General features: G+C 34.7%; 2 protein-coding genes and 1 pseudogene across 4 annotated transcripts; 2 read left to right on the forward strand and 1 right to left on the reverse strand.

Annotated features, from left to right (window-relative positions):
• The first annotated feature begins 4,288 nt into the window (after positions 1-4,288).
• Positions 4,289-5,575, forward strand: LOC114424196. Its single transcript, XM_028391048.1, has 3 exons — positions 4,289-4,541; positions 4,744-4,965; positions 5,199-5,575. Exons 1-3 carry the CDS (start codon positions 4,289-4,291, stop codon positions 5,573-5,575), a joined length of 852 nt encoding a protein of 283 aa, XP_028246849.1.
• Positions 5,576-7,265: 1,690 nt separating this feature from the next.
• Positions 7,266-19,788, reverse strand: LOC114423281. Of its 3 annotated transcripts, none has more exons than XM_028389978.1 (10): positions 19,319-19,787; positions 16,316-16,420; positions 15,117-15,379; positions 14,778-14,972; positions 13,182-13,537; positions 12,254-12,465; positions 11,911-12,167; positions 11,640-11,818; positions 10,821-10,911; positions 7,266-7,520 (listed from the first exon to the last, which is right to left on the reverse strand). In XM_028389978.1, exons 3-9 carry the CDS (start codon positions 15,337-15,339, stop codon positions 10,840-10,842), a joined length of 1,494 nt encoding a protein of 497 aa, XP_028245779.1. In that variant the 5' UTR covers positions 15,340-15,379; positions 16,316-16,420; positions 19,319-19,787; the 3' UTR covers positions 7,266-7,520; positions 10,821-10,839. The 3 variants fall into 3 exon arrangements, with proteins under 3 accessions (XP_028245779.1, XP_028245780.1, XP_028245778.1); XM_028389979.1 differs by lacking the exon at positions 7,266-7,520 and adding an exon at positions 9,738-10,284 and having other exon boundaries at positions 11,911-12,089; positions 19,319-19,788; XM_028389977.1 differs by lacking the exon at positions 7,266-7,520 and adding an exon at positions 9,738-10,284.
• Positions 7,516-8,857, forward strand: LOC114423282 (annotated as a pseudogene).
• Positions 19,789-20,541: the final 753 nt, after the last annotated feature.

Here is a 20,541-nt window from a genome sequence, read left to right on the forward strand (position 1 = left end):
GCAAGACATATTCTTTATGCAAGAACATTATGAGAAACCCTAACACCACGTCCTCTAGTGCTGCCTCCCCTGCCCCCTCTATTTCCGTTGCTGCACCAACCACAAAGGAGACAAACCAGAAAACTCATAGCACTAAAAAAGTGAAGATTGATGGGAATGAAGATTTTGCCAGTGATGCTTTTGTTGTGGAAACTACTCCAACCCTATACAAGGACTGCTTGGTTGGTAAGGACGTGGCCATGAAGGAACACTTTTTGGACCTCAATATAGACCCTAAGGACATTATAGATGGTGTGAGAGAGGATATTTGTGCTTGCTTGGACATCGAGGATGAGGAAACTATGCACGAGCACCCCTTCAATCCAAAACCCAATATTAAGGTGGTTGTGGTCACTTATGATAGGCGGTGTCGGCTATGGCAACATTTGCTTATTGTCAAACTTTTAGGGAAAAAAATTTCCCTAAACTTCCTATCTTTGAGATTGAAGAAAATGTGGACTAAGACTGGGATATTGGAAACCGTGGACTTACATGAAGATTATTTTCTAGTCCGATTCACTTGAGGAAGCTTATAGGTTTGCTCATATGGAAGGTCCATGACTTATTTTTTTCACTACGTACTTGTCCAAAGATAGAGGCTCTTATCTAATCCTCTCCAACACTTCAATTCAAAATCGTGGGAAGTTCACCAGAATTTGCATGGAATTAGATCTCGAATGTGAACTTGTGTCCTCCGTCACGGTGCTTGGAACGAATTTCAATTTGGAGTACAAGGGTCTCCATCTTATTTGTTTTCATTGTGGCAAATATGGTCATAAGGATTCTCAATGCCTTTTTGCCTCCCTTACTTCTGGAACCACTCATCAACTAGGTGCTTCCTCTGGTGCTTGGAACGAATTTCAATTTGGAGTACAAGGGTCTCCATCTTATTTGTTTTCATTGTGGCAAATATGGTCATAAGGATTCTCAATGCCTTTTTGCCTCCCTTACTTCTGGAACCACTCATCAACTAGGTGCTTGGAACGAATTTCAATTTGGAGTACAAGGGTCTCCATCTTATTTGTTTTCATTGTGGCAAATATGGTCATAAGGATTCTCAATGCCTTTTTGCCTCCCTTACTTCTGGAATCACTCATCAACTAGGTGCTTCCTCTGAACCATAATTACAGTGTGGGTTAGGATTCCTATGTTGCCCATGGAATTATACAATAGTGAATTTCTCTACAAAGTTGGTGATCTTTTAGGAACAACATTGAAGATCGATGTTAACATGTCAATTCAAAATCGTGGGAAGTTCGCTAGAATTTGCGTGGAATTAGATCTCGAATGTGAACTTGTGCCCTCCGTCATGGTGCTTGGAATGGATTTCAATTTGGAGTACGAGGGTCTCCTTCTTATTTGTTTTCATTGTGGCAAATATGGTCATAGTGATTCTTAATGCCTTTCTGCCTCCCCTACTTCTGGAACCACTTATCAGCCAGGTGGTTCCTCCGAACCATAATTGACTATTTCTATTGAGGTTTCGAAGGACCAAGATAATGCCACTATGCTAGCTGCTAATGGGGTTTTTGGTCCTTGGATGGTGGCTTAAAAACCAAGGCATCACCCCTTATTCTTAAAACCCCAAGACAAATTCTTGATGGTTCCCCTGAGGATCTTGAGCCTTCCTCCACTGGGTTAAGATTTGGTGTTTTGGAAACCAAACCAATCCTTCCTATTGAAACCCTTAAGCCCAATCCAGAATCTACCCTGAACCTGAACACTCATGTGCCTAGGTCTAATTCAATCACAAAGACCAAGCCAATTCCTAGAAAAGTAACTACGCCTAAAAACCTATCCTACCAGATTAAACCCTATTCGATGAATGCATTGCCTTCCTAGAAAAAACCCATCCAGTTAGACACATCTCTTGTGACCATCCTTAGCCCACAGATTCATACTCATCTTCCATCTTTCCAGCCTAATCAATTTCTCTTAACTGTTACTACTCCTTTCCAACCATCCACAAACCTCTAGCCATGGGCAAGATGGTATAATTTCCCCTGGTAGCCCTCCTGAGGTTCCTCCATTCATGGGCAATCCTATCCCTAGGAAACCACCTAACCCTCTTAGTGAAGTTCCTATGTTGGTGGATGGTGAAAAAAATGTTGAGGTTGAGGTTTCTCAGGCTATTGTTTTGGATACCCATTTGATGATTATCCCTGTCGCTGGAGCTCTATCTCAGGATAACCAATCTATGGTTATTCCTGTTAATGAAGGCATCCCTTGAGTTTAACTCGGATTTTTAATCACAATTTTTTTTGAATTTTCTGATTTGGAATTGCTGTGGTGCAGGTAAGAAGGTCTTTCCGACCCTAGTTCGGGATCTTATGAGAATGCATGATCTTGATTTTGTTGGTATTCTTGAACCTTGAATCAGTGGAGCGGTAGCTGAAAAAGTTATTAAGATTGGTATATGGGGTTTAGTGGGCAACCTTTCACTTGGCATCATGGATCCCTATATCAACAATTAGACCGTGTTCTTGCGAATGATCCATGGCAATTTTTTTTTTTCAATTCCAAAGTTTCTCACATGAATATCCCATCTTCTGATCATTGTGGGCTTTGGCTCTTGGTTTCAGATGGGGTTAACAGGCATTACTCGGGTTATTTTAAATTTCTAGTGGCTTGGCTGCAGCACCCAGAATTTCCTAGTTTAGTCCATAATGCTTGGCATTTGAATAAGCATTGGAATGAGAATATGAAGCGAGTTACTGATCGCCTAAATTTTTTGGAACAAGGACTGTTTTGGCAGCATATTCAAAACTAAAAAGGGGATCCTGGCAAGATTAAATGGCATTGATGAAGCTCATGACAACAATCAAAGTTCTAGACTCACTGAGTTGAAACAAAAGTTGTGGAATGAGTACATTCAAATCTGTGACCATGAGGAGATGTACAGGTTTCAATTGTCGTGAACTAAGTGGTTGAATATGGGGGATAGAAATACTCATTACTTCCATCAATCTTTCCTCACTAAAAGGCATAAAAATAAGTTTGATGCGTTTCAGGATGATAATCAGATATGGATTTACGATGAGGATCGTATAAGGAATATGGTCCAAAGCCACTATATTGATCTTTTCTCCTCAGAGGACCATGGGGTGCTGGCGCTACAAACCATATCTACTTTCCCTTTGATATCTGAGGGTGATTATGATTTTCTTAACATGGAGTTCACCTTTGAGGAGACTAGGTTTGCACTCTTTACTATGGGGAATTACAAAAGCCCTGGGCCTGATGGGTTTCACCCAGCTTTCTTCAAGTCTCAATGGGAGATTATTGGGAAATTGATTTTTGGCTTCATTGTTCATGTTAGGCATAATTCAACCAATATCACCTCTGTTAATCAGGCTCTCTTGACTCTTGTTCCGAAGACCAGTGATGCCTCCTCTATTTCTCAGTTCAGACCCATTGCATTGTGTAATGTGATAATAGAATCCTTACAAAAATGATTGCTATCCGCATTAAAAGAATTTTGCTTTACGTGGTGGGACCTCTCCAAACTAGTTTCATTAAGGGCAGGAATCCTGTGCATAACTACATTATTTTGCAGGAATCAATTCACTCATTTGAGACGAAGGTGACTTGCCTGGGATATATGATCTTGAAGTTGGATTTAAAGAAAGCTTATGATTGGGTAGAATGGGATTTTGCTATTCAAATTCTGGAGCATTTAAGGCTCCCACAATTGTGGATTAACATCATTTCAGCTTGTATTACTACTCCTAATATGGCTATTAATTGGAATGGGAATCCTACTAATTCTTTTGCTTCGTCTAGAGGCTTATGCCAAGGGGATTCGATGTCCCCTCTTTTTTTTGTTCTTTTCCTTGAAAGGCTAGTCCATCTCATTTGTGATCCTGTACATCAAGAGAGATGGAAACCTTTCTCCTTTGGTAGAGGGAGTGGGGTCAAGATCTCTCACCTTTTCTTCGCAGATGATATCATTTTGGTAGCTAAAGCGAATTATCAACAAGTGCAAGAGATAAATAGGATCATCTCTCTCTTTGCTACTGTTTCTGGGTAAACTGTAAACCTGGATAAATCTTCAGTGTTCTTCTCTAAGGGAGTTAGCGATACTCTTTCTAATTCTTAAAGTCGGAACTTGAATGCCCCTATCACTAAGAATCTGGACACTTACCTCAGTTTTAAGATTCTTCGTAAGAGGAAAACTGTTAGTCATTTCTCTTTCTTGGTGGACAAAGTTCGGAAGAAGCTTTCTGGTTGGAAAGGGAGAAAGCTTTACATGGCTGGCAGAGTTACTATGGCACAGTCATGTTTGCTCAGCTTCCCTCCTTATGTTCTTCAGGCTACTCTTATTTCGATTGCTACTTGTAATGAGATAGAAAAGATTTGTAGAGACTTTATTTTGTGCAGTGATGCTAATAACAGGAAAATCCACCTTATGTCTTGGGAGATGACTTGTAAACCCAAAGATCAAGGGGGGCTTGGATTTAGGAGTTTGAGGATGCTTAATCAAGCTTACTTCTTGAAGTTGGGTTGGTCAATGATGAAAGATCCCAATACTCGGGTTAGACTTTTGCGGATGAAATATAATTGCGGGCCATCTGTTATTTCACAAGTTAAAACTTCTCCGAAAGCCTCCCACATCTGGAAAGGGATTGTAAATAATTGAATCCATATATCTAATAATATTTAATGGTCCATTAATAGTGGGAATAATACTCGTTTTTTGGAAAGATGCTTGGATCCCTGGAGTACCTGCAATTGACTCCCTGATTCCTGAGGATATTCATAGTCATGTCTCAAACCTCCCTGTTTCTGCATATGGTGTTGATGGTCACTGGAGATGGGAAGGTCTTAATGTGTTAGTGCCACCATATATTTGTGCTATGATTGCTTCTATTAACCCGCCTTCCGGAACTGATGATGATACGCCTCTGTGGAAAGACTCTCTGGATGGTAGGTTCACTATTAGTAATGCTTATCATTATTTATCTAACCTCGATGAACCTTCTTCTGGCCCTGTTAATTTGTTGTTCGCTAGTATTTGGAAGTGGCAGGGACCTTAAAGGATTAAGCTTTTTCTTTGGAAGCTCATGCACGCTCGTCTTTTGACGAATGAGTTTAGAGTTAGCAAACATATGACAAATGATAGTATAGCAAAGTTCTGAGTTGTTTCTCCAAAAGGCTAGGCTATTGTAATGTGATATTGGCTGAGCTTTGGAGCTTGAAGTATGGTATTAAGTTGGCCATAGATCTTAATACCCAGTTTTCTTTGTTCGAAATGGATGCACGTGAGGCTGTTCATATGATTGATGTGATCAAGAGTGTTCCTAGTTCTTTGAGACCTTTAGCTGCGGATATCAGGAGGGTGCTTTGGGCTAATGGTTGGCAAAGTTCTATTGTTCACATTAATAGGGAAGCTAACTCTGCTGCTAATTGGGCTGCCAAATTTGGACATCAAAGGAATTGGTCATCTTTCTTGGTGGATGAGATACCCTTTGTTTTAAAAGCTCTTGTTGCTAATGATGTTAGGAGAGCTGCTGCTAGCCCTCTAAGGCTGCCTTAGTTTTTGTTCTTTATCCTTAGTATCGAAAAAAGAAGTGAAACCTTTAAAATTACAATTTTTAATAAATAATAGTGTGTTTCTACTACTAGGACATAGAGCATTTTGGTATGGATAGTGAAATTATATTTTCTTATTAGCTAATAAGACATCACAGACGATAGACTCCTAGTAGTTTGTTTTCAGCTCTTAATACACTGAATAGCCAGAACAAAAAAAATAAAATAAAATAAAATTCATGGACTCGATTGAATTTTTTCATGTTTTTGTTTTAGAAATTGTTGTCTAAGATAATTTCTATTCAATGTTAAAATTTTCATTTGAAATATATGTATTGGATTAGGATTTTAAAGGACTATTTTAGCATAAAGTCCTGTGGATTTTAATGATTATATAGGAATATTATGACTTATTAGATTTTTTTACAAAATTTTTATGATAGTTTGAATTTTAATGGATTAATATCATACAAATTTAAAGGATTTAAAAGAATTTTATAAATTTATAAGATTTGAAAGAATTATGTGAATTTTTAAAAACACATTTAAAATTATGAGTTAGTGAAAAAATAATAAAAAAATAATGAGGTTTGAATAAAAAAAAGTAAAATTAATATAATTTTTTTAATCATTTAATAACTAAATTAATTCTAGCTTTATGTCCTTTTATACTAATTCTTCTTGCACTAACATTTTTTCATTCTCACTTTTGGATTCAAATAATAGATCTAAAATTATAAGTTGATTTTTTAATTTTTTTAATTACTAATAAATCCAATGACATTTAAATGGGATAGTAGGGAATGGTGAGGGTGAAAAATTTATAAGAGAACTATTGAATTATGTCGATGACGAAATTAAGAATGACAATAAGAAAAATATCGCGTTGAGCATGTGATTGACACAGTCAATATAAGGCAAACATTAATTTAGAAAACAAATGAAAAAGTAAAGAGAAGAAGTATATTTGATATTTTTATATTTGAAAAGAATAGAAAAAATATATATGACACACATCTTGAAGAATATGAAAGAGAGAAGATGATATGTGTGATGAGAAAAAAAAAAGTTTGGTAACCAACAGAAAAAAAAAAGAAAAAAGTCTAGTAAAATCTCAAGAGTTTGAGTGAGATTTTTTTTATAGATGTTTTATACTAAGGAGATCTATCAAAATCCTTCTTAAAAAACAATTCACCAAAAGTTATAATTTTTGAATATCAAAATACTTTTTATAAATTATAAAAAAATCTTAATTGAATGCCACCAGATTTTGTTGTCCTCCTTAAATATGTTAAAAATCTTAATTGAATACACAAAATATATTTATACCATTTAAAAATCCTGATTGAATACCACAAATATTTTTTATAAAAAAAATCTTTTAAATTTTTTTGAAATTCTAATCCAATACACCCCTAAGTTTTGAGAATGTTTTAAAAAGAGTGCTTAAAAAAAATTAAAAAAATAGAAACAGTTGAGAGATATTTTCAAATTCTTTTCCTCTGTTATCTTCATATGCTATGTTCAAGTGTTTAGAAAACAAATATATTCAGATGAAAAACACATGCAAATGTGTTCAGAGGATAAACAAACAAGGCATAAATCATTTCCTTTTCTCTTTGGTGCTCTTCTCTATGCTCAAGTGACCCTTTCAAATTTTAATCCATAAAGCTGAAGAAATATAGTAGCAGTAATTTCAGATAATTACGAATGGGTAATAATTATTAAATCAAATACTAGATTACAAGTCTCGTAATTCTTCATGGATCAAGATTCTCTGCAGTAAAATTTTTAACTACCCCAATAACCCTTAAAAATGTTTATTTATTCATAAAAATATTTTTTTTTCAAAACTTGTACACCGTTGGATAATAACTGCATGGGGTGCAGTTCAATTCCAAACTCCAGAGGATCCAATTCCATTGTTTTAACGAGCGTGATAAATTTAACTGAAGCATAGTACAACAGAAAACAGACATAAGAATACAGAAGAGGACAATGACTGCTTAAATTATTGTTTCTTAGAACAAATTAAAAGGAGAGTAGCACCAAAAAGAAGATCACAACAGAGAACAGACATAAGAAATGTTAAATAGACTAGTATAATTGTTGGTTGCTTAAATGGGTCAGTATTAATGAATGCATTTTAGGCATGTAGTGGGAAACGAAGTGACTGCCAAGCAACATTCTTAAGAACAAAAGGACAATGTTTTTGGTAGGCTTAGTTGTCATGGCGCCACTATAAAACCTATTATCCAGCATCATGGTTTGCAAAGTAGCAGCTTAAATTGGTTGAGACTTGAGAGAGATATCTCCAGGCAAATCAATAGACAATGGCACTGAAATCAGCAATCTCAGTCACATTCTTGTGCTTAGTCTTGTTAGCACTAGGAAATGGTTCTAATGCTGCAAAATTGCAATCTACTGGGGCCAGAATGGCAACTAGGCACGCTGGACGAGGCTTGTGCCACAGGGAACTATGACTATGTGATCGTAGCCTTTTTGCCAACCTTTGGCGATGGCCAAACTCCTATGATTAACCTTGCAGGTCATTGTGATCCATACAGTAAAGGATGCACTGGCTTAAGCTCGGACATTGAGTCCTGCCAAGCCAAAGGCATCAAGGTGTTGCTCTCTTTAGGAGGAGGTGCAGGAAGCTACTCAATTGCATCAACTCAAGATGCAAGCCAAGTAGCCACTTACCTTTGAAACAACTTCTTGGGGGGACAGTTGTCTTCTCGTCCTCTTGGCCCCGCCATTCTAGATGACATCGACTTTGACATTGAGGGTGGATCAAACCAGCACTGGGGTGATCTTGCCAAGTTCCTTAAAGGGTATGGCATGGCCAAGCAAGGCAAGCAAGCGTTCATAACTGCAGCACCTCAGTGCCCATTTCCTGATGCTTGGATAGGAAATGCCCTCACAACAGGCCTTTTTGACTTTGTTTGTGTCCAATTCTACAACAACCCTCCTTGCCAATACAATTCTGGGGCAATTAGTCCCTTGAAGATGCATGGAAGCAGGCAGCTGGAAGTGGTTTCATTCCTTCTGCTGATCTTATTTCCAAGGTGCTTCCAGCCATTAAGGGTTCTGCTAAATATGGAGGTGTTTTGATGTGGTCTAGGTATTATGATGCTCAAAGTGGATATAGCTCCTCCATCAGGAGCCATTAGTAATATCCAAACTCATCATCTACTAGCAGTGTGTAATAATACGTGTTATTTATCTGTGTGTACCGGTATATGTTCAAATATTAATGCCTACAAGTATGTTTGGATGGTTCAAATGAATGCTGTCGGAGATGAATGTTGTGAACCATAACAAATCAGCATGCAAGAAATTAAGTAGATTAGAACCATAACATGTTTCCCTGTATTTAGAATTTATTCACTGTCGGTATAAAAGACTGAGGTATCATTATTTATTAATTACCTTCGAGTAGAAAAAGTAAATTAATAACAAATATTAACAATGAATGCACTTGTTAAATATTAGTAAATATTAATTAAATTTTGATACTTATTATACTAAGCATCAATTTTCCATTATCAATTTTTTTTTTAAAAAACATTACTAAAAAAAACATCAATTTTCCAATCTTACGTAGTTATAGGTGATAAACTACTTCTACAATAGTAGTAATTTCTAAAGCCCTTTACTATTTCTGGATAAGTTATCATTGTGCTCGAAGAATTTCAAATAGAACTTAAAATTAGTATTGTCACAATTCTAAACCAATTAGCCGGCGGTCTATTACTTTAAGAGAAAACATGAAAGTAGTATATTGAATGGCCTAGTCTAATCTAAAGAGTGTGAATGGTTAAGTGTGGTTACTAGTAAAGAGTATACAACATAAAAAAATAACATTTAATTTGCTTATATAAAAATATTGCTAATAGAGAATAGAAGAGGAGTCAATGTTATAGCGAGTGTTTTTAGATCTAGGGTCTTTCTGCCAAAAACTAGTTATAGTTGAAAACAATATCTCATTCACTGAAGCAAATATTTTTTTATTTGTAAGAATCAAAGAAAAATACAAAAAAGTTTATAATAACGAACGCACACTTCTCAATTAATTTAGACCCCCTTACACTCTAGCAAAGGTTTAATATTAACATAAAATATTGGAGCTTCAAATCACATTCAAAGCAATCACAGGCAATTCATGTAAAGAAAAGCGGTTGATTTTTTATTTTGATGTGAGGACACCTTACAGAAAGAAAAATACTCTTCACCAAAAATGTTACTAAAATGAAAGGCAATTTACAGTTTTTATGATCAGCCAATACCCTCTACTTATGACTGGGAGAGGAAGGAGAACCTGTTGCATGTTTACACAGAAAAAAGAAAGTGTATTCTTACATGGTAGCAAAATCACCCCATCCCCCATATTTGACACTAACATGAGGAAGCTGAACAAACTAAAACCTTGATCAACTTGCCCTTCCCTCATAAAGAACTTCCACTGAACCCCAGTAAAATCCTTGGCCACAAAAATGCACCTGCAATCACTCTTCAGCCGAGGCTGCAAGGAATTATAAGAATCCACTGTTCTGCAAGGAATGAGTTTGCCTCTTTTATTTTTTTTGAACAAGGAATGAGTTTGCCTCTGTTTGGTCCAGCTTAAAACATATCATGCATGTCTTGTCAGGCTAATCAAGCTGGAAGGGATGTCAAATATGATGACCTGTGCCATTAGTGTAGTGTGCATCCCTTCACATATCACATGTCTTGTTAGGACTTGGGAGCTTAGATAAGAAATAAGATCAAGAGTGTGCTTAGTGGGAAGACGCAAAATGAAGACTAATATTGTGAGGTTGAGTTTCACTCTGGTCATGAGAGGGTGGAAAATGAAAAAAGGGATATATACCATTTTCAACCATTTCTCAATTTTATTTTATCAAGCATTAGATGATTTTTTCTTCCAAAGTTTCAACTTGTTCAATATTGGTTTTCACACTTTCAGCCAAAACAAGCAGTCCCTACTACTTTAGATGGAAGTCTAAATTGATATGTACAGGTATCCAAGTTTCAACTTCCTAATTCAAGCAACAGATATAACTTTAAATGACATGAATTCTATCATTACACAATTTATGAGATACTTCCTAAAATTTTATTTGCTTGAGTGAGCTAATTTATCAAAGACAGTTAGTGATAACAAATAAATAATAAAGAACCATATTCTTATAATGGCACTCAAAATAATCAAAATGAACAGTACATGATCAAGAAGCAACAAAAGGCACCTTATATATCTGGAACTGATCAAGCAGTCTCTCGTGGAGATGGAAGTTCCCTATGCCGGAATAGCTTCAGTAATGCTCTACGTTCACAATCCTGCATAGTTTGATGATGAATACACTTTATAAGTTGCTATGACTACATGACTGCCTTTGAAGCAACACCATAGAGCAAAAAATTTCAGCTATATATATATATATATATATATATATATATATATATATATATATATATATATATATAAATCACTCTATATTTTACTTAGTGGAGGGAAATGAGAGGAAGAATGTGTTACTGAATTAACATGACAGAACAATATGACCATTGGAGGCTCAAAATTACGAGAATCGGGAAGTTTTTGCAGTAAACACTTTTATAAATTATCATAACTTATATGCATACAAAGTGAATGTAATCTGCAAGTAGCAGTTGAGAAGGATATCCTTGTCCAATTTGAACAGAAAACACCTTTGAAATAATAGGGCTTTCAACAGAGATCACATAATACATTCAAATTTTGAATTTCAAAATGGGTATTGAACAGCATATGCACGTGCGTGTAGGAAGCACACAAGGTGAGAACATGAGAGAACCTAATCTCGAAAAGACAATCAACAATGGATGGTCAAGATTATGTATTGTTGTATGGTTAAGACCAAATTCCCTCACCTTTGCCCTCTGTGTGTGTGTAGAGAGAGAAGCAAATCTTTACCAACCATGTAAGATTTAATGGTCTACATTTGTTCCTCTCACTCATAAAAATAGCCCTCACTTTATATGGCACTGCACTGAGTGTTTTATGCTTAAATGTGTTAAAAATTCACCTTGAACATATATAGCTGAATTGGTCTCTCTGGATTCATTCTCCTAAGTTTCAAATAGGTATAAGCAAAGCTTAGTTGATCACGAGATGTAAATCGATCAACTTCGTTGAACCAAAGACATGAAAATAAATTTGACATTGGTGTATGTGCCCTGATTATGAAAGAACCCTCAGGAACATCTGCAAAGTGAAAGACTCAATAGTTAGATTATTTTATTATGCACAAGACCCAACAGGTATTCCACAATGAACAAAGATGAAAAGGGTCTCACAACTCGGAAGAGGATCATTTGGCTTTGATGGGTCAACCTTGGGGAGGCCATCAGACTGGTAAAAGTTAAATTGTTCATCAATTGCTGTATGGTTGTATTTATTTAAGCGCTTATTTTGGAGTACCTCCTCCCAAACATTGTGGCGATCATAGTGATTTGAAATGGCATATTCTGCCTTCCTTCGCCACAAAAAATATTCAATAATCAGCATAGGGTCAGAGTTGAGTCGCATCTTGCTGTCAAGCCAAATTGAATACCTACCAAGGAATGATTTTTAAACATCATGGAAATGAGGAATAGAAAGCAAGAAAACTTGGATGCTAGAACAGATTACTAGAACTACCTAGAATGTGGGAAGAGGCGATGTGATAAAAATTTTGGCACCTTGCCAGTTCTCCGCATGTCTTCATATGGCAAGTTTTTTACAACAACTATTTTCCACAAGCCAATGTACCCTCTCTCATCAGGACTGCTTCCTTCTGATGAAAGTTTGGATAGAGTTTGATCATCCAGGAACATAACAAAACAAACATTGTCCTTTGAATATTGACTGATCTGCATTGCAGCAAAGAAACATATATAATCTTTTCTACATAATTAACATATGCTTTATAAATCAAAGACAGAATGCAGTAATGATTAATCTATCAATGAAATATCATAATCACATAATTCAGGTTGATATTTAAGTTCCAGTTTTCTACTACTTCACAGCATAAAATATAGTAAATGAGATCAAGCAACAAGCCAACAAATATTGTAGAAATATTAATTCCAAGGAAGGGCCATAATAATAACACTTATAAACAAATGCATGATCCATTATCACCATGAACAAGGCAATATTTTAAGAAATCAAATCTACCTAATCACAAAAGATTTGATGTATCAAATGGCATACTTGTGGAATGAACTTTCATTTGAGATCCAACTATCCAAGTCTGCATTCTACAAGTTTCTCCTCTCCTATTAGTTTTTTTACTATATTGTTCTGCTCCATTGCTTATTATTCTTCAAAACCTATGACAGGGGGAGGGTGAAAAACAGAACACATGTAACATAGATCATCTGATTCTGACTCAATATCTTTCATATACATATTACTTTTCTGGCTCCAATAATTAAAACTTTCATCACTTGATTAAACTAACATGATTTTTTGGTTTCATTTCAACATGTTGATCAAACAAAACCTTGACTGAAGACTTTTGTTTATATTATGGATAATGTACAAAAGAGCAAAAAATGTTTTAAAATAATTGCAGGATTACCAGTCTACTTGTAGGCCTCCGGAGGAAATCAGAGCTTCCAAAAATGCAAGAAGAAACTGCAACCTTACATCTGTACATATAAGCCTTATCTTTTTCATTTATATCAAATCCAGTGCTTGGATGTCCTGGTTTCCCTTTTACAAAACCACAATGAAGAGTCTGGTTTTTTGCATAAAATGAATTTTCTCTTTCCTCTAGAGTCTGATGTCCTCCAAATCGAGGTTCAAATAAATCAATTTTGGATGTTCTATCTTCATGGTCAACATACTCTAGAGAAAACCATGTGAAGTTCATATAATTTTTGGGTTCAACAAGGCCATCTACAGATTCCAGAAGTCCAACTTCACACGGAAAATCTGAAGCATTGATATTCAAGGAAAATATTGGAGGCAAAGAATCTAGTTAATACTAGACTCAGTTCTATGAGGAACATATAAATCCAAATAATCCTGATAGATCATGAACAATGTTGATTTATTTAGTTGACCAAATTCAAATATTAGCAAGTGATGTAACCGTGGTGTAAAAAATCCCAAAGATTTTTTCTTTTTTCATTTAACTCTGGAAACACCATTTGCATTTGAGATTTAAAAGTAATCAACATAATAACATATGCAGAAGCACACATTATTTGCAAAGTGCTAATTATCATAATGTCACAGCAACAACATCAACCAGATGAATAATCAAGTTCCGCTAGCAAAACAAATATGATTCACACAACACAAAGAAACTATTTTACTTGATGCTAACAAAAATATATTTGTCATTATCCTAGAAAGAAGAATGCAACACACTCTCCTCCTAACACACTATGATTGATTTAAATTTATTGGAAACTACAAAATCACGAGAGTAATTAAATAAGATGTGGGACCCAAATTTTTTTTTTGTAATTTTCAATAAATTTCAACCAATCAGAGAAAATGTGTTTAAAAGAGTGTGTTGCTAGCATTTCTCTCCTAGAAATGTTCCACTATCTATGACAACTTTTTCTTGGACTTGATGTTTACTCCAGCAGCCATCCAGATAGCTGCTCATTTTTCCAATTTTGTAAACTTGCAGATTCGTCCTCTATCTGATGCTTCAGAACTTTCGTTTCACTATTGATTTTTCTAAAAGGGGTTTCTCAACAAATCTTTATTTAGAAATACAGGTTAGGGGATGAAGCATAGAACAGAACTAAAAGTGAAGTTTGACTTCAAATTCATAAAACATAATTTAAAGATGACTTAAATATGTTTTTGATCCCTAATAAATACCCAATTTTTGTGTTTGCTCCCTAATAATTTTTGTTTTGCGTTGAGTCCATAATAAAACAAAAATTTTGTTTTTGGTACTTGATATTTTGTTTTAGTCCTTGATAAATTAGCAAAAATAAAATTTGGTAATTTATTAGGGAGCAAACACAAAATTCAATAATTTATTAGGGACTAAAAAAAATTGTCAAGGACCAAAAACAAAATTGTTTTATTAGAGACTCAACACAAAGCAAAAATTTACTAGGGAGCAAATGCAAAAATTAGTTATTTATTAGGGATCAAAAACATAGTTAAGTTTTTAAAGATAAATGAGGATCAAGGCAATGAGTCTTACGCTTTCGGCGCTTCCCTTTAGAAGTGTTTCCAACATCAGATACCACAATATTTTCTTTAGACGTATTTCCATCATCAGACACCGCAATATTTTCTTTAGACGTCTTTCCATCATCAGATACCACAATATTTTCTTGTAGGTTACGTTCTTCTTGTATACTGTGTGGTATTGTTGAGAACTTGGATTCCATTTTAGCTGTGTAACGAAACCATTGCCAAGAAATACTAGAAGTGAAAATTCATGAAGTAGGATTTCTCTGATACATGAGGGACAGTGGGGAACTATTTGTATATAACCATACAAAGTACCAGGAGAAAAGATACATGTCTCTGTCCTCACCTTGAAAAAACATTTTCAAACCATAAACTGTTAGAAGTATTGAAAGGAGTGCTGTGAGAAGGAAAATCCAGCGTGAAAGCTTGTGTTTGGTAATCCGACCAAACCTTCGACCACGACGTAAAACTCTAGAGCCATGATCACTTTTTTCAAAAGAATTGAAAACTGCATCAACGATGTTTCTTCTCTCAGTGAACAATTCACCATTGGTTCTATGCAGAGCCATTCCAAAGCACGTCCCAAGATTCAGACACAGACCAGTTCATCTGCAGAAATAAATATAGTTTCCAACTTCTAAGTCACACCAAAAAGGTCACTAGCAAACCATAAATCACCCATGCTGCCAGCTGAAGATCTTATGTAAACTAAACTCATACAACTAAAATCCACGCATGCTTAAATAGTTCTAGATTAAGATGTTAATGCATAATGAAATGTGAAAGCCTTCAATTTAAACCAGTTATTGCCAGGGGAAGCAAGCAGCTGCAGATTATAAAATCACTATCAGAATCAGAGATCAATATAAAAAAAACATGAAAATGTCAAGCTAAAACTTCCTCAACCATCCTTTTAGGTAGAGCTGTCAATTTGGCCCAACCCACAGGGATAGGCCCTGGCCAATGTGGGCCAGGGCCAAAAATGCCCACTTGTAAAAAAGCTCTGTAGTTTAATTTTTCATCAGCCATACTGTTAAAGTTTAATTTTTAAATTTACAATAATCATAGCATTTGGTTTACAACCAATGCAGACTCTTCAACGACAGTGAATCATACTCATTCAATAAAAAGCAATTGGGAGTTTTCATGACTGCACATATCATATGTGCCTCTATTAAACAAAATAATAATAAAAATCATATAGAAACGCCATATCAGATCACAGGAACAAAAATATATTAATAGAAAAAAGTAGCAAAAACAGCCGAGTATAAAAAGTCATAAAAACATTGAGCTGATCACTGTTAATTACAACTCAGCAAACAAAGTCATAGCAAACATCAGTTATTTTCAACTCAGCAAACAAGAAAAAACTCTATCCTGCTGTTCCATAACCAGATTACAAGTCTCTTAATCACAAAAAAGAGAACCTATATTTCACTCACTCAAGTTAGAAGACATGAAAATAGACTCTAATGTCATGTCCCTACTCTCAAAATGGAATGAGAGATAAAGCTACTAAAAGGCAAACAATAAAGGATCCACCTGAAAAGGTGATCAATGCTGATGCAGCATTCCTGGGAGCTGATGATGGAGCTCCTCCTGGAGATAGCCCATTTGCAGTAGCAGTAGCAGATGCAGGAGAGAGGCCTGCAAGAAAAATTGTGATGATTCAAATCAGAAACACCAATCATGTCAGAAATTGTAAACTCAACAACAAAGATCAAAAGCTTCAAGATCTTTTACACATAAAACAAATAAATTATAGGATGGGAGAAAAACAAGTAATTGAATGGCAAGCATGCTTAATTGACACAGAAGATATATATAGGATGGATAACAACTTTTAATTTCTATCTACCTTATATTTTTATTTTTTAACTAATGCAACTTATTAGAATTTCTCTATGTAAAATTATACAAAGCCATTTATATATTAATATTAATATAAAATAATTCATAAACCACTCAATAAGTAAACTCGAAATTAGTAAAGAATGGGTCAACAAGTACAGTAGAACTTGTTCTGTGGGATGTCGGTTAACTTTTTCCCATTGTATATGTCTATAAAAGGCACAGAATAGTAGTAGTTCACTAATGCACTATATGGGACAGAATATATCAGCATCAATAATGTTCACTAGACAACTTTAAGCTTTTTTCTGCTGTGGCAGTATCAGTATAGTTCCAGGCAAATGCACACTAACATAAGAACTTTTAAAACTTTAATCATGGATGTTGATGACACAATCACAAGAACAATTTGAAAATTCTTTATTGTAGCATTACAATTGCTAGGGAAGTATAATATTTCTAGCAGCAGAAATGAGTCCAGACAACAATTTCAAGGCAATACAATTATAAATAAACAACAACCAGATCAAAGTTGTACACAACTACACAAAATAAAATAATCAAGGGACTTGTGTTCCTGAAACAGTGAAACTTGACCTCAATGCCATAACCAATTTATAAACATATTGACCTAGTTTCTTTGATTCACTTGTGACTATTGCTTGTCCCTGTTATCCATGATTGGAAGAAAAATCATATTTATATACTTCACATTTTCCTTTTTTAGGAAAATGAAGAATCTGATATATTATAAGAATGTAATGGTTGAGATTTGAGAAGAAAAGAAAGTAAAGTAAGAAAACACGAAAGGAACAGAACCAGCTTAACAACTGAATGGGAAAAAAATATGCAAGCTTCCTAGTGAATATGTTGCTTTATGAACTTCTTTGATAGACATAATTATGATGCTAACTTTACTTTGAACTCATATCTAAATTCTAAACCAAAAAACACTAACTTTGCCAAAGCCTGAAATGGGTCTTAATCTACAACATCAAGTCTACATTTGTTTGTGAAAGTAATTAGAAAAACAAAACATAATGTGTGTGTGTGTGAGAGAGTTGAGGTTAAATTTATATATCCTATTCCTGTTTGAAACCAAACCAACTCTTGCTGTGATACCAGGCTTTGAGGCTAAGCCATCCATATTTATAAATCCTATTCTTGATTGGAACCACTGCAAATTTATCAGTGGTGCATCTACTACCGAACTGAAGGTTTAATTCATTTCAGATATATAATATTATAATCAGAAAAGCAAGAACAGTGACATATAACATTTCATATCAAACAAATTGGGGGGACGAGGAAATTAAAAAAAAGGGGTCACAATTTTGCTTCAGAGGTGATCTTATAAAGTAAACGAAGGGAGTTTTCTGAATTGGGTGGGGGGTCACAATTGTGCTTCAGAGGTGATCTTATAAAGTAAATTCAACTAATGGAAACAGAGAAAATATATTTTGGAGCAAGAAGATTGATTCTGTAAAAAAAAACAGTAATAAATATACTAGTTTAGATCAATACAACAACAACAAAGCCTTATCCCACTAGGTGAGGTCGGCTATATGAATCACACGATGTCATTTGACACGGTTAAAAACCAAAGTTTCAGAAATATTATTAAGTCTAAGATCTCCCTTGACGATTAAATATTAAATATACACTAGTTGTCATCTGTCAAGCAAAATAAAAAGAAAAAGAGACAAAAAAAAGGGTCCAAATGGGGAAGCTCTTTACATAAGGGTCACTACTTGAGCTAATACAGCAGCAAGTAATCGTAGTGGTATGTTAAAAGGTAAAAAAAATAAAGATAAATTTGCTGACCAAGTTCATACACCCCTCCCCCCCCCAACCCACCAAAACCACCACAGTTATTTTTCCTTTCGAGTATTAAAAATTGAAAGAAAAGATCATTCGGATTGAAGCCTGCCATATAGTGTGTATGCATAGTCCCAACACAAATACTGCCTAATGAAGGCTACCTGCATCCAATGCACCCTAACTTCATAGACAAGGTGAAGGAGGCGGAAGAAATCACTCAAAACAGCATGTAAAGAAATGGTAGTCACTTATTATGCTAAAAATTAAGAAACGGTTATACTGTGGTTTCAATTAAGAAAATTGAAGTAATAAAACAGAAGCAACGGGAAGGAACTTTAGGAGCACGTGGATTAAAATTTAAAACTGAAAACAAAATGTAACTAACTGCAGAAAATTTTACCCGATATCCAACAATAAAAAATTGAACGAGGTGATGAAACAAAAACATATATACAGTAGTAGCAGGACTATAGCTAATGCAATCGCAAGGAATGTGAAAAATTGTAACATAATGAATGAATTAAAAAGGTGAATAAAAGTAATAGCGAATACTGAATAGACATGTCATATATGCTTCGGTTTTCTATTTTCACATATTGCCACAATAACACTTTCTTTTTCAAATGATTTAGCCATTTCATGCAATCTCATGAAATAAAAAAGCCATTTATTTCACAACAGACATAGATGATATGAGGGAACAAAACTTACGATTTTTCCCTACTCATTTAGCATTCAAGCCTTATAAAAACAAACCCATTTGCACACTGCAAGTACACGACCAGAGAAACCCAGAATCGACCCAAAAGAGCAAAAAAAGAAAAGAAAAAAAAATAGTGTAGTTAGGGTTAAGGTAAGAAGAGAAGCATGTACCGGTGGTGGTAGTGGCGCGAGATTGCAGAACCCTTTACTGAACGCGTGGGATTCGTATATACGTGCAAGGAAAGGTTGATTCTTTCGATATGCAAGGAACCTAAAAATCCAATAATAATGGAGCAGCTAAGTCACAAAAAAAAAAACACCCGGATCCTTGGAACAATCGAAAAGGGAGAATCAACATGTGTCTGTCGAAATTATTCGGAGAAACTGAGGATCAATTATGGCAGATGATGATGATGCATTGCCGGAGCATAAAAGCAAATGTATGACTCAAACATCACGATCCGCACACTTTGGAAGGCAAAGTTTCCATTTTTTGCCCGTTTCAGTTTCGTTTTCTTCACTTTGTGTTTGTGTGTTTTCTGAGCTTTCTTTCTTTTTCCTGACACCGACAGTGTAACGCAGCGTTTTTCGCTCGTGGGTGAGTCGGTGATGATACGATGATGCTCTTTCGATCTATATGCTAATGTGTGGTACGTGCTTATTATAATAATAATACGATGGTGATGCTTTTTTTCCGATTCTGTGTTTTCTGTTTTTGTTCACATTGCGTTAATCGGCTTTGTTAATTGTAAATTTGGCATGTGTATTAATCGACGATGTAAATTTATTAATGATATTTGTTGAGTTAACATGCTATGTTATTAATTGAAATATGCTTATAAGTACTGCTAGAGTTCACATTGTGTTAGAGTGAATTAAGTGATGCAAGTAGTAGTAGTAGTAGATAACTAGATTTAGACCTGTCTAAAATAGGTGTATTTTTGCATATGATCAATTAAAGACTGCATTAATTGAGTAGATTTTGATTAAATTTTACAAAGAAAAGTCTAACCATGCATCATGTATTCTCTTTCTCTCACACACACAATGCATTAATTGAGTAGTAAAGTTTTGAATATTGATTTAAATTTAATAAAAACTATAAAATTACAAGAGAGATCATTAAAACCTAGAATATATTTTTGGTTTCTTATTTTTTTTTAAAAATTCTTTCTTTATCTTATAAAAATTTGTTTTAGTTTTTTATATTTATAATATAATGTAACAACGAAAAATATTGATGTGACATCAAATCTTTGTCCGGTTGTAAGGTTCTAGATATAAATTTTTTGAGGATTAAAAATAGAATGATTATTTTAAAGACTAAAAATAGAATTTTTTTTTAAGTGACTAAGACCCATCAAAATAATTTTTTTAAACGTGTATATATATAT

Source organism: Glycine soja, chromosome 8 (assembly GCF_004193775.1).
Source record: "Glycine soja cultivar W05 chromosome 8, ASM419377v2, whole genome shotgun sequence".
Lineage (NCBI taxonomy): Eukaryota > Viridiplantae > Streptophyta > Magnoliopsida > Fabales > Fabaceae > Glycine > Glycine soja.

Excerpts from the sequence above, each read along its gene's own strand:
- LOC114424196 (XM_028391048.1), top strand. The coding sequence starts at position 4,289 with ATGGCTGGCAGAGTTACTATGGCACAGTCATGTTTGCTCAGCTTCCCT. Across the intron at positions 4,542-4,743 it reads AGCTTACTTCTTGAAGTTGG|ATGCTTGGATCCCTGGAGTA; the intron begins GTTGGTCAATGA and ends TTTTTTGGAAAG. Across the intron at positions 4,966-5,198 it reads GTGGAAAGACTCTCTGGATG|GCTATTGTAATGTGATATTG; the intron begins GTAGGTTCACTA and ends CCAAAAGGCTAG.
- LOC114423281 (XM_028389978.1), bottom strand. The coding sequence starts at position 15,339 with ATGGCTCTGCATAGAACCAATGGTGAATTGTTCACTGAGAGAAGAAAC. Across the intron at positions 12,466-13,181 it reads GGAGGCCTACAAGTAGACTG|ATCAGTCAATATTCAAAGGA; the intron begins GTAATCCTGCAA and ends GCTGCAATGCAG. Across the intron at positions 10,912-11,639 it reads TTCAGCTATATATGTTCAAG|GATTGTGAACGTAGAGCATT; the intron begins GTGAATTTTTAA and ends CAAACTATGCAG.